This window comes from Notothenia rossii (genome assembly GCF_949606895.1).
Source record: "Notothenia rossii genome assembly, chromosome: 6".
Classification (NCBI taxonomy): domain Eukaryota; kingdom Metazoa; phylum Chordata; class Actinopteri; order Perciformes; family Nototheniidae; genus Notothenia; species Notothenia rossii.
The window spans coordinates 72,879,979-72,894,676 of NC_136909.1; the positions used below are offsets into that span (position 1 = coordinate 72,879,979).

The 14,698-nt window shown below is 41.3% G+C and overlaps 1 protein-coding gene across 2 annotated transcripts; it reads right to left on the minus strand.

Moving 5' to 3' along the window:
• Positions 1-606: 606 nt before the first annotated feature.
• On the minus strand, positions 607-13,234 carry oga (O-GlcNAcase). 2 transcript variants are annotated; one of them, XM_079690356.1, is made up of 19 exons: positions 12,727-13,234; positions 11,942-11,993; positions 11,744-11,841; positions 11,458-11,588; positions 11,085-11,256; positions 10,890-10,988; positions 10,503-10,787; positions 10,232-10,390; positions 9,886-10,076; positions 9,414-9,683; positions 9,121-9,324; positions 8,516-8,690; positions 7,034-7,087; positions 5,539-5,624; positions 4,383-4,487; positions 3,922-4,013; positions 3,636-3,828; positions 3,386-3,545; positions 607-3,052 (listed from the first exon to the last, which is right to left on the minus strand). In XM_079690356.1, exons 1-19 carry the CDS (start codon positions 12,890-12,892, stop codon positions 2,916-2,918), a joined length of 2,829 nt encoding a protein of 942 aa, XP_079546482.1. In that variant the 5' UTR covers positions 12,893-13,234; the 3' UTR covers positions 607-2,915. The 2 variants fall into 2 exon arrangements, with proteins under 2 accessions (XP_079546482.1, XP_079546483.1); XM_079690357.1 differs by lacking the exon at positions 7,034-7,087 and having other exon boundaries at positions 12,727-13,233.
• Positions 13,235-14,698: the final 1,464 nt, after the last annotated feature.

Below are 14,698 nucleotides of genomic sequence, written 5' to 3' on the forward strand. Positions count from 1 at the left end.
GTCAGGTTTTCTATGGTTTTCTCCCCCTCCTCCCATGCCTCCTCCAGAACATCAGGAATGTATTTGAGATGCCGATGCTAACATACGTGAAATGTTACCAAGTAAAAATATATCCACTGTAATAGAAAATAACAATTAAGTAATTACACCTAAATACTTGCATTGCCGGAAATTAGTTATTCATAAATAGAAACACAATTTGTTATTTGGAATGTTTTTCTAAGACAATTTAAATTAATTAACCTCCTCCCTGCATTTGTATGTAATTTGCAAAATAACTCAATTTAGTTAGTGTACATACATTATTTCCCACAATACATAAATACACAAAAGATAATGTTGAATATGATTTGTTTCAGGAGTAAGGCTAACTACTAGTTAGGGTAGATTATAATCACACAAATCCAAGCTTGTCAAGGTTTATGTTCATACCACTTTGTAATAAAACCCTAACAGGGATATTAAACCTGATATTTATTTGCTGGCTAATAATGCCAAACATGTATTTACAGACATAACTTTTTTTGTCAAAATTGATAAGAGCCCGACTCAGTCCAGACATGCAAGCAGAACGATGTGTGCGATACGAATGACAAAGAAACAAAGGAACTTATTATGGTTTATTAGTTTTGAATCTTACGTATCTTACATACAAATTTTACATTGGTAAACAGACACTTTTATGAACCTCCCAACCCTAAACTCAGATAATCAAAATGTACATAAGGAGCCCTTTCCCCTCAGTAACAGCCCTGTTCTATCAAAACCTGATGGCAGAGAAGAAAGCGCGAGCATCGAACAACTGCAAAATAAACATTTTAAAACAGGAGGGAAAATTCTGCTGTTGTTTCAGAAGACAAAGAGCAGACCTGTTGGTGAGTTTCACATCTGATGGATTTACAGGACAGGGCGATGGAACAAGGTCAGCACTTTGGTTTCCTTAAAGGACAACAGAAAGTGAGCCCCCATTTCAATAAAGATATACAAAATAATAACACTTTATGATTGACAGTGTTTACAGACTGTCTACAGACTACAGTATCATGCTCAGAGGGGAGTGGCATGCTTCTTCCTCCATGAAGCACAACATGAGGATATTCTAATGACCGCCACGGCAAATCCAAATACACCTCATGCACATTATAAATGTACGCAGTATCAAAACATCACATTGGCAGGCAGCTACTGAACAGCAACTGATGATCCTCATGAAACCAACAGAACACCCCTATCTATATTCCAAGTGCTTTTTTTTTTTAACCCACACAAGATTTACAAAAACAAATGGGAAACGAGTCAGAATATAAAACATTCATTGGATGGATAGGAAATTTCGGCGTTGAGTCCCAAAATCCACAGCTCAACAGTGTGAGAGTTGGTGCCACTTTGGTGAGAGCATACCGCTCACTAAGACATTCATTTGAGAGTATCCGGGGTAAAAACAATGCAGGGGGGGATGAAAGCTGACATAATTCATTATTGTCCATTATTAATGACCAGTTGAAGAGAACTGTTGCAGCATGTCTCTTGAGCATAGTCCGGATCAGCTGCTGCTTTTAAGTCAGGTTTGAACTTAGTGGTTAAGAAAATAAAACTGAGTAGCTTCATGAGAGTGGGAGGGAAAACACCTTCAAGTGAAAAGGGTCACATTTTAACTAATGTATTTCAATGTGAATGCCAGTTAAAAGTTGGGTTTTTCTTTATAATAGCAGATCAGAATATTACGATTTTGGTCCAACAGGGTAGTGCTATAAAAAAAAAATGCTGATTTGATTAAAGTTTCATCAAATGTGAGTACTGGAATTTGAGCAAGGCCAATATCCTAAAATCACCCTTCTATATCTGACTGATAACTTTTTAGAAAGCCTAAAACAGAAGACACTGGTTTCTGTAATATTAACCTAAAATCCAAAGGCAATGAACCAGAAGGCAATAGCTTAAAAGGGAAATAAGCAAAAACGAAATCATTATATAACAAAATGGCCACAAGCAAAGCGCTGAAAATAATTAGGCTGACGTTTCTAAACCTGTGGAAGCTTTTGTTTTGCTCTCCCCATGTCCTTCAGTACTTCAACAGAAATTCAGAGGAACTCCTGGTTGAGTTTTTAACAATCTTAACAAATATACCTCTTGCTGCTCTGGGATAATCATTCATAGAGGGTCTGATAAACCCCAAAAGCTACTATTTTCCAATGTTCCACTTATTGTGTGTGCAGATTTAGCATTTCTGATAAAAACAAACCACTTTAAAGGCCTCGTTCTCCAAGTCCATTGTGGAGCAACTGGAAATACCATGATGATGAAAAGCAAACTCTTGCACAACACCTCAGATGCTGTGCAAAGGTCTCGTCCTGTTCATCTGGACAGCTGTGTAACTTTACTGTTTTAAAGCTGGGAAAACCGTGTAGGGGTAGTGAGACACTACCTGAGATACAGACCGCCCTCATTTCACAACTCTGCCTCCATTTCAGATACAGACACTTTGCATTAGCGAATGCGGGCAATATCCATGTAGTGACTACTTGGATTAAATCAGAAAAAGGCTTATGTTGGGAGTTTTCACTTCCTGCCTCCTGGAGGTATATGAGAAGTGGGACTCTGCAATCATTGCTGGAGTGCCACTCTTCCATGTTGGCTCAAATCAACTGATTACAGATCGCTCCTCTGCCTTTAGCTTCGGATCAGCTGATCAAACAGAGCCTTGACATTTAAGGGCAGCGTAGGGAATCTGTGTGTGCGACTGCTGTGCTTCTGTACACAAATCCTAAAAAGAGGTTTTACGAGGGCTAGCCCAAATGGTAATGAAGTATAAAATCATCATGGACGTTTTTTTCTCTCATGAAGGCGGCAAACATGTTTGAGCCACGTAATCTTGCTGCCTCTCTGTCAGTCTGTTATTTCAGCAGGATGTTTCTTCATAGGCTGCGTCCCATAATGATCACGTCTTTGGGAAAGCCCTCCATTTTGGCCACTTCAAAGCATCCCAGCTTACCGTAGAAGTCCAACATTCTCTTATCAGTCTCCCGGACATGACAGAACGCACCAAGGGACCCTGGAAGAAATAAAGATAACGTCTTAGTCAATAACAAAAATCCCAAACTGGATCAAGACCTCTGTCACAGAACGAAGAGATTAGTTCCATCTGGGCTTTGATTGTTTATATATTTAAAACCTTCAATCCATTTGAACACCATATGGATAAACTATGTTAGATACAATTCCTCTCAGAATGGTTTTTGTTTTCCTTTGTCAAATGCAAGATAAGCTGTTCTGACACCCTCTTACCACTATCGCTAATAACAACTCATACAGTATTTCCTTTCTGTAGCTAGTACAAGTATAGGTGAAGAACATTACTTTAAAACTAAGGATGACCGCCACCTACCATTTGCCTTAAGAGAAGATAGAAGACATCCCATCATACTTTTGGCCACACTGGGGTCAGTGACCTTGGCATGAATGTCAACCTTGATGAGAGAGGGGAAGTTGGAGAGGAAAGTGTCTGGAAGACCCTCTTCCTCTTCGTGGAAACTCAGCATCATTTTCTACAGACAGAGAGGGACAATAGAACTCAACCATCGTATCCCCAGCGCTACAGATATTATGACCGTGAGAGAGACGGATAAATATCCTACCTCAGCGTCTGAGAGATCCTTCTGACAGTCAGGTTTGAGGTATTTCTCCTGCATGAATGGAATCCAGCTCATCTTGCAATTTTTCACAAAGGGCTGGACGTCCACAGTGCCAAGAGCATAACCGCAGATCCCTTCGTCATCCTCCAACACAAACCCGTAGTCTGAGCTCAATGACAGGAGACCTCCTACTAACCTGTGTGGACAAACAGCAAAGATTTAGTTAGTGATGTTGTTTTGCACTGCCGGGGAAAGTGCAGTCTATGCTTTAGTGGTCTTCATGTTTTACCTGTCTCCTATGAGGTCAGGATCCTCCTCAGAGACCGGTTCATCTTCCATTCCTTCAGAGTACATTTCTTTACAGATTTTATAAATGGCAGTCTGCAAAAACGAAAATGGTTACAGTGGTTAGTCGAAGAAAATATATATACAATACTAGCAATGCCCAGAAAATGTGTTTAAAGACATCTTGGAAATACATACATTGAGTTGCCATTACATTTAGCACATACATGCTGTGAATAGCAGTTGCGCACAACATTTGAGGCACGTTAAGTGCAAAGCAATCAAAACTACAACTAAGCCACTACTGCTGGGAATACTAGGACATGGCCAACATGATTTCTGTAAGCATACATTTTGCTTAGGATATTGTTAAAACCTGATAACTATAGGTATTGAAGGTGCCGTACTTGGATTTTGGTAAAAAAAAGAGGGAAAAGGGCACGACTAAACACAAAAAAGTCTTACCTCATCCTTGGGAAAGTATGGCCTTATGGAATAGGTTTTGGAGGTTGGCAATGAAGGCGGAGGTTGGAAAAAAAGATCGTTTGCCGCTTCTATTGGCAACAATCTCTGTGGGTATCAAAAGAAACAGGTTCAGTTTGGGGCGATGTGCTGCTGTGGGTGACTGCCTCACTGTGCATTTGCTACAGTTGAGCCACTATCAAATCAAAAGGAACTACAGAACAGAGCAAAGCGCTTTGGATGACAAGTATAGTTAAAAAACACAATATGAAGATATAAACTGATGTTTCTTCTTGATCTGACAGTGGACAACAAGAACAAACATCACACCTTTCTTATTTTTCCTAGTGGAACATAGCAACACAAGCACATACATATTTGCTTTTCAAATATAATAAAACAAGGCTGGTGTTTTGGTCTGGCTAAGGTGTTACTGTCTGAAGGAGATGCTCCTTTCCCTTTTGTAAGACATCGCAATAATTTCGCTGCGCAGGACCCTCCTGTTGAGAAAAATAATGATGCTGGCGCAGAGAGGCAGAGAAAACTCCAGGATTGAAATCCAAATGAGGCAAATTGAGCTAACTGACAGATTGAGTGGCCTATTAGTTGCCATTGTGAGTCTTGCTAGTCTCCAAGGATAGAGATACCTTAGTGTGTATTTGATCATGGAGTTTTCTCTTTGCAAACATTGCTTGCGTACCCGCTTGCGCTGCGATGCTTGTGCGTGCGCTTGCAAAAGGTTGGCTGTTGTGCTTTTCCTGCAAAGAAATGAGATGTCATACAAATAAAACCTAGCCATGCTCGCGTGCGCTGCGTGCACTAGGGAAAAGCAGCATCTCCTTGGGACGTTGCTGAAAGAAATTCAAATTAATCCATCATAAAATGCCAGGCCAAACTTTGGCTGTAACTTATATGGTTAGTTTGGGTTTCAATCCCCTCCAAGAGACTGACAAAGCCCAAAATAATACAAGGGCATGAACCTTTTTTGAGACAAAGTGGAGGGGATGGAACCAGGTTTTTATGAAGCCTGACCCGTTATTATCAGCGCACCTTGGACAGACCAAAGCCCTTCATACCTACACACATATTACCATTGTCGTCTTTGCTGACAACACTGTTTTTTTCCATTAGATTGCTGTAAGTTCAGTGCATTAGATACCTGGAACTCTCCTGCTAGACCTCCCTTAAAGGCCCAGGGTTCTTGGTCTCCTCTAAGGAACTGTGCTGAGGACTGACTACGACACCCTGTTAGGAGCAGAGCCAAGCGGACATTGTTACCACAGGATGGGGCTCTCTGACAGATGAAGGGACTTGGGAGATGGGTAGGAACGGGGTCATATGTATCTAATAACATAATCCATATCTATTTGGTTTTATTCATTAAAACATAAAAAAAGGACCTAATTTGGAATAAACTTGTTCAGAGGAAATATATTATGATGAAATGGGGCTGAAGCAACTAAAGCTTACGTGTTATCAGGTCCAAGATATCAATGCAACTTAAATTCTCTGTGTCTGTCTTAATAAATCGTTTTTTTGCTGCAGTAAGAAAAGCACGCTCTCCAAAAACTAAAGAGAGGCCAGAATTAAGTGCAGTTCAGCCCCCTTGGTGTCTCAGTACGGGTGATAAACCTATCTGACTACCTTGACATCAGAAACCCATACTGTCTATGGACTACATTAGTAAGCTTCAGCTGCCGTCACCCCACTCATTTTAGCACCCCGTGTGAAGTCACATTCTCATCTTATCTGCCTCGTCACATGACTGGGCAGCATGAGTCATCAAACCAGGAAGACATGAGAGGTAGTGTGGACATTTCCCCTGTTAAAAGGCCTCTCAGCCTGATACTAAAGGACAGACCAAAGATGCACTGCAGCGACAAAGCAAGAGGAGTATATATCTAAAGCACACAGGGCTCTTAGTACACAGTAGTTTTCCTGCTAACAAAGTCTAACCATGGTTGATGAGTAGCCCTGTCATGTGACCAGACAAATGCAGCGCGCGGGTAGGGGGCACGTAAAAGTGCTTTTCATATCAACCTCACCCTGATACTTCAAACAATTCCTGAGAGGAACTGACACAGCACAGCACGCAGATGCACCCACGGGAGGAAACTCTGAACTTGCTTATCCGGATTAAAAACCGCAAATGGGACAAAAAGACGACCTCTTTGAGATTTGCTTCCACTTCAAAGACTATTCAGACTGTATGGCCTTAACAGAAATACAGCTATGCAGGAAACATGCAACTTTTGTTCTTGCAATGTCCAGCCAATGTGTGAGCACACTTAACGTAGCTACACATTTAAAAGTTCCCCTAGTAGGATGACGATCATGTGCCATAGTTACATTTTAAAAGTCAAGCATACAATTCCCTTGAGTAGGTGCATCAGTCTGCTCTGAGACATTTCTCTAGTCCTACCTAAAGAAACAAAGACACAAGTTAGAGAGGTGCTGCCAAAGAGAGAAATTTGGAGTTAAAACTTAAGATTTAAAGCTAAATCGCTGCGCAAAATGTGACTTCATCCGGAGGGCTGCTTCATTTCCTCCAAAACAGTAGGTAACATTTTAGAATCTACTAAAAAAAAATATATAATAAACTACGCAAATCCTCTAGCAAAAAAAAAAAGACACGACGCTTGCACTGTGCATACATCGGCCACTGTCGATCCAATAGCAGTAGAAACTTGTACTGTGGATTCTTCCATCTGTACATGGTGAAGGGAGAAAACAGTAGAAAGGTTATTAGTAAGTGTTCTCAGTACATTAACCAGGGGGGTGCGACTAAGTGCCGGCTGCACAGCTACTATATGGGGAAAACATATGGATGTAAAACCTGATACTAGCAGCGGCAGAAGTCATCTGTTAAGCACTGAATAACACTGCAGTTATGAAGAGGAATAATCAAAAGATACCTCTTTGAATGTGGCACTTGATTTCCTCTATGTTGCTAGAGTGATTACAACCCTACACTGATTCATTAGGCCCAGTGGTGGAATTTGTATGTGGTTTGGTCAGTGGGGGTATGCTGCCTGCTGTGTACTGTGGGCTAGAGTCCTCAGCTATACCATATAGGACAGAAACCTGTGAACGAAACTGGGTTAGAGGGGGTTTACTACAGGCCATGCTGGTGCTTCAGACTATTCAAAAGAACACTCCAAAAAAGATGGAGATGTTATCACAAGGCTGACTGTCACTCAAACTGCATCACAGTGCACCATCTGAAAGAATGAAAGACAGTTTGAAGGGATAGGGAGAGAAAGCGAGAGAATATACCCTCGCAAGAGGTGATGGGCCCCACACTGATACAGATTGAGCAAACAATTCAGATTACAGCTTTGGTATAGAGACTTATCCATGAGACTGTATTAAATGAATATGCTTTGTGTTCAAAAGCAGCTGAATTAAACGGTGGATATTTCAGTTTATGCACCAGAATGGCCTTCCACAGTCAGTCAACTTGCTCTCCAAGCTCGCGTGCGCGCTAAGGGCATGGAGGGAGGGGATGGGGGGGTGGTAGCTTCCCTCTGGCTCCGGTCCCCACAGAAGGAGGAATGGAAGCAAGTGTGTCAGTGTGGGAATGCAGCATTGATGTTACTGGATACACAGCAAGCAGCAGTAACCCTTCTGCAACGTTTGCCACAGAGGCCGAGTTCAGATATCACCAGGAATACATGAGGATGCTGGCAGTGCAAGCGGCATTCAGTCAGAAAAAAAAAAAAAGATCAACGTGTGTTTAAAGGCAAATGAATAGACTCATAACTATTGATATGTGATGCAACTAGCCAGATCTCTGCTAGGCCAATCTATAATAACAACTGGTCTACAGGTTTTGGCTTTAGATCTTTAGCAGCCATAAGTCTTTCATCAGTAAATTACAGTCTGTTAAGCAGACTGTGGAATATATGTAAAATCATTATAAATCATTAAACTACATAGCATTGCACCATGGCATAATCAACGCAGCTAGCGATTAAAGTGCATTATCATTGTGTAATTGTTTTTTTAAAAGCTGACTATTTGTGCTTGAATATGTGTGTGTGAGTAAATAACACCTGGATTACCTGACTTGATCAGACTATTGCTATGGTACTGTCTCTATGGGTAAGCGCCTTATGGTTCCTTTCAATACATACCTAGCCACTGGACAAAAGACTTGACCATAGAAATGATGCTCTTGATGTCCCAGATGTACGGGTAGAGGTCATATAGGATGGTGTGGTTGGCTGAATTGGACAGCCGTGTGAACATCTGGATGACTGAGCGGCACATGTCCTCAAACTTCTCTGCCCTTGATTGCCATTCTGCTACCTGCATCAAACAGAGCGATTGGAATTAGGACACATAATTCATAAATACAAAATACTGACAGCAGTAAAAGCATTTTGGTTTATGAAACACTTTTGAATTTTTAACTTGTTAAAGTAGAAAACACACATTAAGATGATTGTGTTTAATGAAAGTGACCCAGTCAGCCGTGACAATTTTGCGCGAGAATATGTCAAAAATATCTTTGAGAAAAAGGTTCAATAGGGGGAAGGGGACGTTTTTACAACACATGCTGCACTCCATCCACTATAATAACCACACCACCCAATGGGCAGTATGGGTAGTACACATCCACCATTTTGTTTTCAACAACCAGCACTATCACAGGCCAGTGCAGTCAATAATTAACTCGTTCTCTCAGAAAGACCTCTTCCTCCCAACTGTGTGTGTTTATTGAAATGCATTAACCCACCTTTTCAGTTTCCTTTCTCTTGCAGTTGACGCTCACGACGCTGCTGTTGGCTCTCAACCAGTCAAACTCCTTCAGCATCTGGACGGCTTTGGGTCCGTATTCATACGGCAGGTAGAAGAGCTCTGCCAGCAGGCTCAGGTCGTCCAGTGTGAGGGGCTCTGCGGTGAACAGGGGCTTCTCGTCGGGCCCGGGCACAAACAACTCCTGAGGAGACACACCAGAAAATAAAGTGACTTTGTAGGGAATTCCAATTTGTTTTTGCTTTCAATTGCAGATGTGTAAAGGAAACTCACAAATGCTTGTGGAGCCAGTTTGAGCTGATCATCTGTCTGCATCGGGGCGATGTCGCACCCAGGGTCCTCCTGGATGGACTCTTCAGGGGACTTGGACTCTGTCAGACACTCCTTGTCTGTATCCATGGGCTTCAGGTCCTCAGCCATCTTCTCAACTAAGATGAGACCGACCTGCTTCTCCTCTGGGTCGGTTTGTGCTTCCTGCTCAAGCTCATCTAGCTTTTCAACCACCATCTCCATGGGCTCCTCGTCTGAATCCTTCTTCTCCACCTGCACAAAAACACGGAAAACACACTTTAAAAAAACATATTGAGATGCTTTCCTCACCATCAAAGCCAATTTCCCCCAAAATGGTCGCCGGAAATGTTTTTGATAGAAGCCCATTATGTAATCCTGAACTGTATGAATGACAAATACATTTCTAGAAAAAAAAAAACTCTTTCAGCGCCTCTTTAGGGAAAATAAATCTTACCTCCTCTATGTCCTGAGGTCTTTTTGCCGAGGGGTGTGAGAGTGGATCCAGACAGAGAGGCGGCATGGCTGGAGACATGATGGGCTGTTGGAACACAGTCGTGACTGTTGTGGAAGAGCAGAGCAAGGGAGCAGTCATGGATGTCACGTCGATGGCGGTGCTTTTGGGACCACTCTGAGGCACCTGTCGGCCTGAAAGACAAAGTTAAGCCTCACTGCATCGTGTTCTTCAGTCACAATATTATCATTTTAGGCCATCAATGCCAACGCAATGAGTGTATTCCAAGTATAACTGCTAGAAATGTCATTAGCATAGAGATAAGATGTAATAATGGCACTGCTCTCACTGTTGTATTGATGAGGCTCAACGAAGTCCCCTAGCCATTCTGTGAGAGCCAGTTTTAGAGCAAGCTGTGGGCTGTAGAGCATGTCTGTCTCCAGTTCTTCATCACTGCCTTCATTCTCTAACTTGATCTGGATGGACACGGTGCTTTCCTCGCCATCAGCTGGACAACCGTAAGATGGAGAAACAAACACAGAATGGACCGCATTATAAACCGATGCAGAGATATCATTGTGTTTCCCCATCAAAGCAAAGTCGCTTTGGATCATACTTACTCATCACCACATCCTTGCGCACCCCATTCATATTAGACTTGTACCAGGTGGCCAGAGTGTGGATCGCAACAAAGTTGGACTCAAACTCGCAGTTAGGGTTCGTGAGGACTCCCTTTAGTCTGGGGATGAGCTCTGTGGAGCGGCCCTTGTAAGGCCCCAAGAAAAGCCTCTTCTGATCATAATCATTGGCGTGAATGTTGTCCCAGATCACAGGGGCTCTTCCTAGGATCTTTGACACCTCCTCGATTGACTCCACTGTGATATCTTTGGACACCACCTTGGGGCCTGCAGGAAAGGAAACAATACAGTGTTGTTTCTACTACTCTGAAATGCATGATTGTGTGGTAATGGTGTTGTTTTGTTGACAGGAAACTGTGATAGACTCACCTGTCCATAGCACTTCAATGCCAGGCAGTAGCTTCTCTCCTACTGTGTGGAGGTAGGGAGACTGATGGACATTTGGGTAGCAGAATGTTCCACAGTACTCTGCGTATCAAGGCAAGAAATAAAGAATGAGTAAATCAGTAGACAACAAACAATTGTATAACATCTTAAATGGATTGGGGAATAAAACTGATGTACCTGTGGGGCAGAACAGAAATGATTCGGGCTCTCCCAGGTACTGGTAGATTTCGTTTGTAATGGAAACCTGAGCATGTGCAAATGAGCTGAACACCTCTTTGTCAGCAGGGCACATGTTGTGTTCAATATCGTCAAAAAGTAAGGCAAATGACTTGCAGCCGAAGTGAGTAACCTGGGGATAGAGACAGATATGGTAAAGTTACATAACATTAATTTAAATTACATTCATTTCATTTTTCAATTAATTTAATTAATTTTTATTTTTACGGAATGTGGGGATAGAGGAGATGACATGCAGCAGTAAGGACTCAGCCTTGACACAAGATCTTAAGAGTTGGACACATTGGTTATACTACTGCCAAAGTTGCAATACCTGATCGAGTTTCCTCTTTAGTGCAGTAACTTCCTTCTGATTGGAGAAGGTGATGTCCAGTCCAGGGGAAATGGCATAGATGAACTCTATCCCATACTCCTTAGCAGCACCAATTAAAGTCATGAGTTGTTCTAGGAGATAAATAAAAAATAAAAACATCACTCAATGCCATATTGTTCCATCATACACATTATGAATATGATGGCCCTTAAAGCTCAATAAATAGGCATTACTCATTTTCCTTGCCCTAAGCAAGATGATAAAAAGATCTGTATTGAATAGTCACCTGCTTCTTCCACTGAATACATCTCTCTCCAGAACATTCTGTGTTTGTAGTCATCTTTGGGGGCATAAAGGTATGTATTCAGTCCCCATTTCTGCTGCCTGTGAAATGCAATGTTGCACATATTTATTAGAACAACTCAAATAATAAAGCTGTAATATTATGGGTATTAGATGAATGAATTATCAAAGTTCATCATACCTTCTGAACAACTCTTTCCTCTGTTCCATAGTCCATGGTCGACCGTAAAAGCCTGCATTAGCAAAGAATACATTCAGTTTCATGCAGTCTGCAGAGCTATATTAAACTATATTTCAGAGCACATTTAGATGCAATACCCCTCTAACTATTTGCTAGAGGCTGGAATTGAAGTGCAATAAGACATGAATGTTGTTCTTATTCAGTCAGTTACCATTGGTCAGACTCACAAATAGACCATTGTGTTCATGTATTGTCAAAAAATATGAAAAATTGACATCTTAGGTTCACTTATAAGGGCCAAAACTAGGTCTTACCAAGCATGTATTGATTCAGTTTGACAGGAAGCCAAACAACACAAATATATAATATATAACATGACGCAAACACAATAAATTATTATTCACCTCTTGGTGCAACCTGCCAAAAATGAATAATATAACATTCATTATATATCACAACTGATTTATAATCTGCAAAAAATAATGCCGTGTTACATAAAGAAGGGTTATAACCGCTCCTTCATTTGTATTTAAGATTCACACTCGATGTCCAAGTGTTATCCGATTGTACACTAATGGATTGTATTTCCAATTGATGACAACCATCCTCTCCTCCACGAAGCAGGGCTGCTGCAGCATGCTGATGCCCTACGATAGTATGCAGATCCATATTCGTTTGTTGTCATTCTGCAACACAGGGTTGCGCAACGAAACGCCTAGTTCATGTTCACATCCCCACTGGATCAAGTGTCGAATTTGATTGTTTCAGACAACATTCAATATTACCTTCCACGACTCCGCAGATGAATTTCCTGTTGCCAGTCGGTTCGACTCCGATGCCGGACTCTTCCACCGGGCAGGCGGCCTCTGCACGAGCCTCTCCGGAGACTGGGCTGGGGTTCGGCTCAGCGTCAACTTGAGGAGTCTCCAGCGTCTTATCTTTTTGAACCATTGTTATAGATATTTGCCTCGGTTTGCCTAAGAGCACTGAGTTATTTTTCTGTCTGTAGTTTTGAAGACAGACTTGCCGAGCATTACCTGCAGGAAATAAATCGTGCTGCTGTCTGTCTGGCGTTAACGTTAGTTAAGGTACGGAATAACAAGTCTTTCCAAATTATCGAAAAGTTAGCAATTGCTTCTACAAATTGTAATCGAGATTATCATGAAGTGGCATATGTTGGTTTATATATAATGAAAAACAGGGCTTCCGTTCGTATTTGTCCGATCATTTTTCTTCTCTTGATGGTAGATGTGCCCTGGTTTCCACTCGGTTCTTCCTGTTTACACCGAGTGCGCATGCTCACAGAACAGGATTAAACCAGTCATAACTGGATCTGAGTGACAAAACACAACAAAGATGTTAATATGTCGAAGAGATAGATGAGACTGTTACTCCGCAATGCTAAAGCCTCTACACTTGGATAACGTTATCAATGTAAACATGTGTCTTCGTGTTACCATACAACTGCCACTAAGGGGCCCTTCATTTCTTTGTTAAAATGACACCATTAGCATTTGTAAAACATGTCTTTATTACGATACATGGTCACAAAACGACCTGAGGAAAGTACTCGGACTAACTTATTTGTTGTTTTTTTAGAGCAGTGAGTTTAAAATGAGGCTGGAGTTTTACTGTCGCAGTTCTCTTCAACATGCAGCTTAAACTCAGATATTGCTCTCTGAATTGCTCTTCTTATTGAATGTGTTGAACATCTCAACAGCTTTCTAAACTCTTTAGATTCCAGTCCATATTAGGAGTGTAGCTGAGCTCCAACCATTCAAAGGGGAGGAGCTGCACGTCTGTTATGACCCGAGCCTGTCTGTGTATCCCGTTAGCAAAACACAGTTTGCTTTGTTCTAAATCGCCAGGATATATCCCAAATTACATTTTGACATAATTACCAGTAACTTTTGAAAAAGCAAACAAAGTCCCCAGAGCAAGCGTGATGCGTATTATCTTGCAATCAGTGCAGGCTCGATCAAATACCCCTTTTCACAGCAAACGCCATGAATCCTTACATTATTAAAATATGATAAATTCTGTGTAGGAGAAACCCATGACAGTAAGCCAAAATGACCCTTTTGGCATATTCATATTATACAAGGAAAGGCAAAGATGTGATTAATAAATCGAGAATGAAATTGCTGTGTAAATGCTGCATACAAAAGCGGACAATACTGCTAAACTGAGCAAGAAGAATGTAAGTAGCAGGAATAGTTGGATAAATTGGTGTGGGTTTAATATTATTCAAAGGGGGGGGGGGGGGGGGGGGGGGGGTATTTTACCCATAACGTTTAAAGTTGAACAAAACGAATTTATTAAAGATGTGAATAGATGGAGAATACCAACAAAGGTTTGACTTGAGTTTCAATCAGGCAATATGAATAATCAGAGAACATCTGAAAATATTCATTGTATTTCTTTGTGTCACTAATGTCACACTACTATTAAGCCAATATACATCTACTGCTTCTATCCACATCAAATGTTTCCCTGGTGATTCTCACTACTAGGCGAGTTAATCTCAAAGATGATATAACTTTAATACTTTTTAATGCATGTAACATTATGTAACATTAAGCTGTATGTGGCTCTTTTTCTGCTGTAACATGCATTTCCCCTCTGTTGGACTAATAAAGGTATTCTGATTCTGAGGTGCACCTCTGACAATTTTGCCTCTCATTCAAATACCGTGAAAACATTTGAAACTTTCAGCGTTCACATCAATTATAGATTAAGGTAAACCAGTTGCAGGAC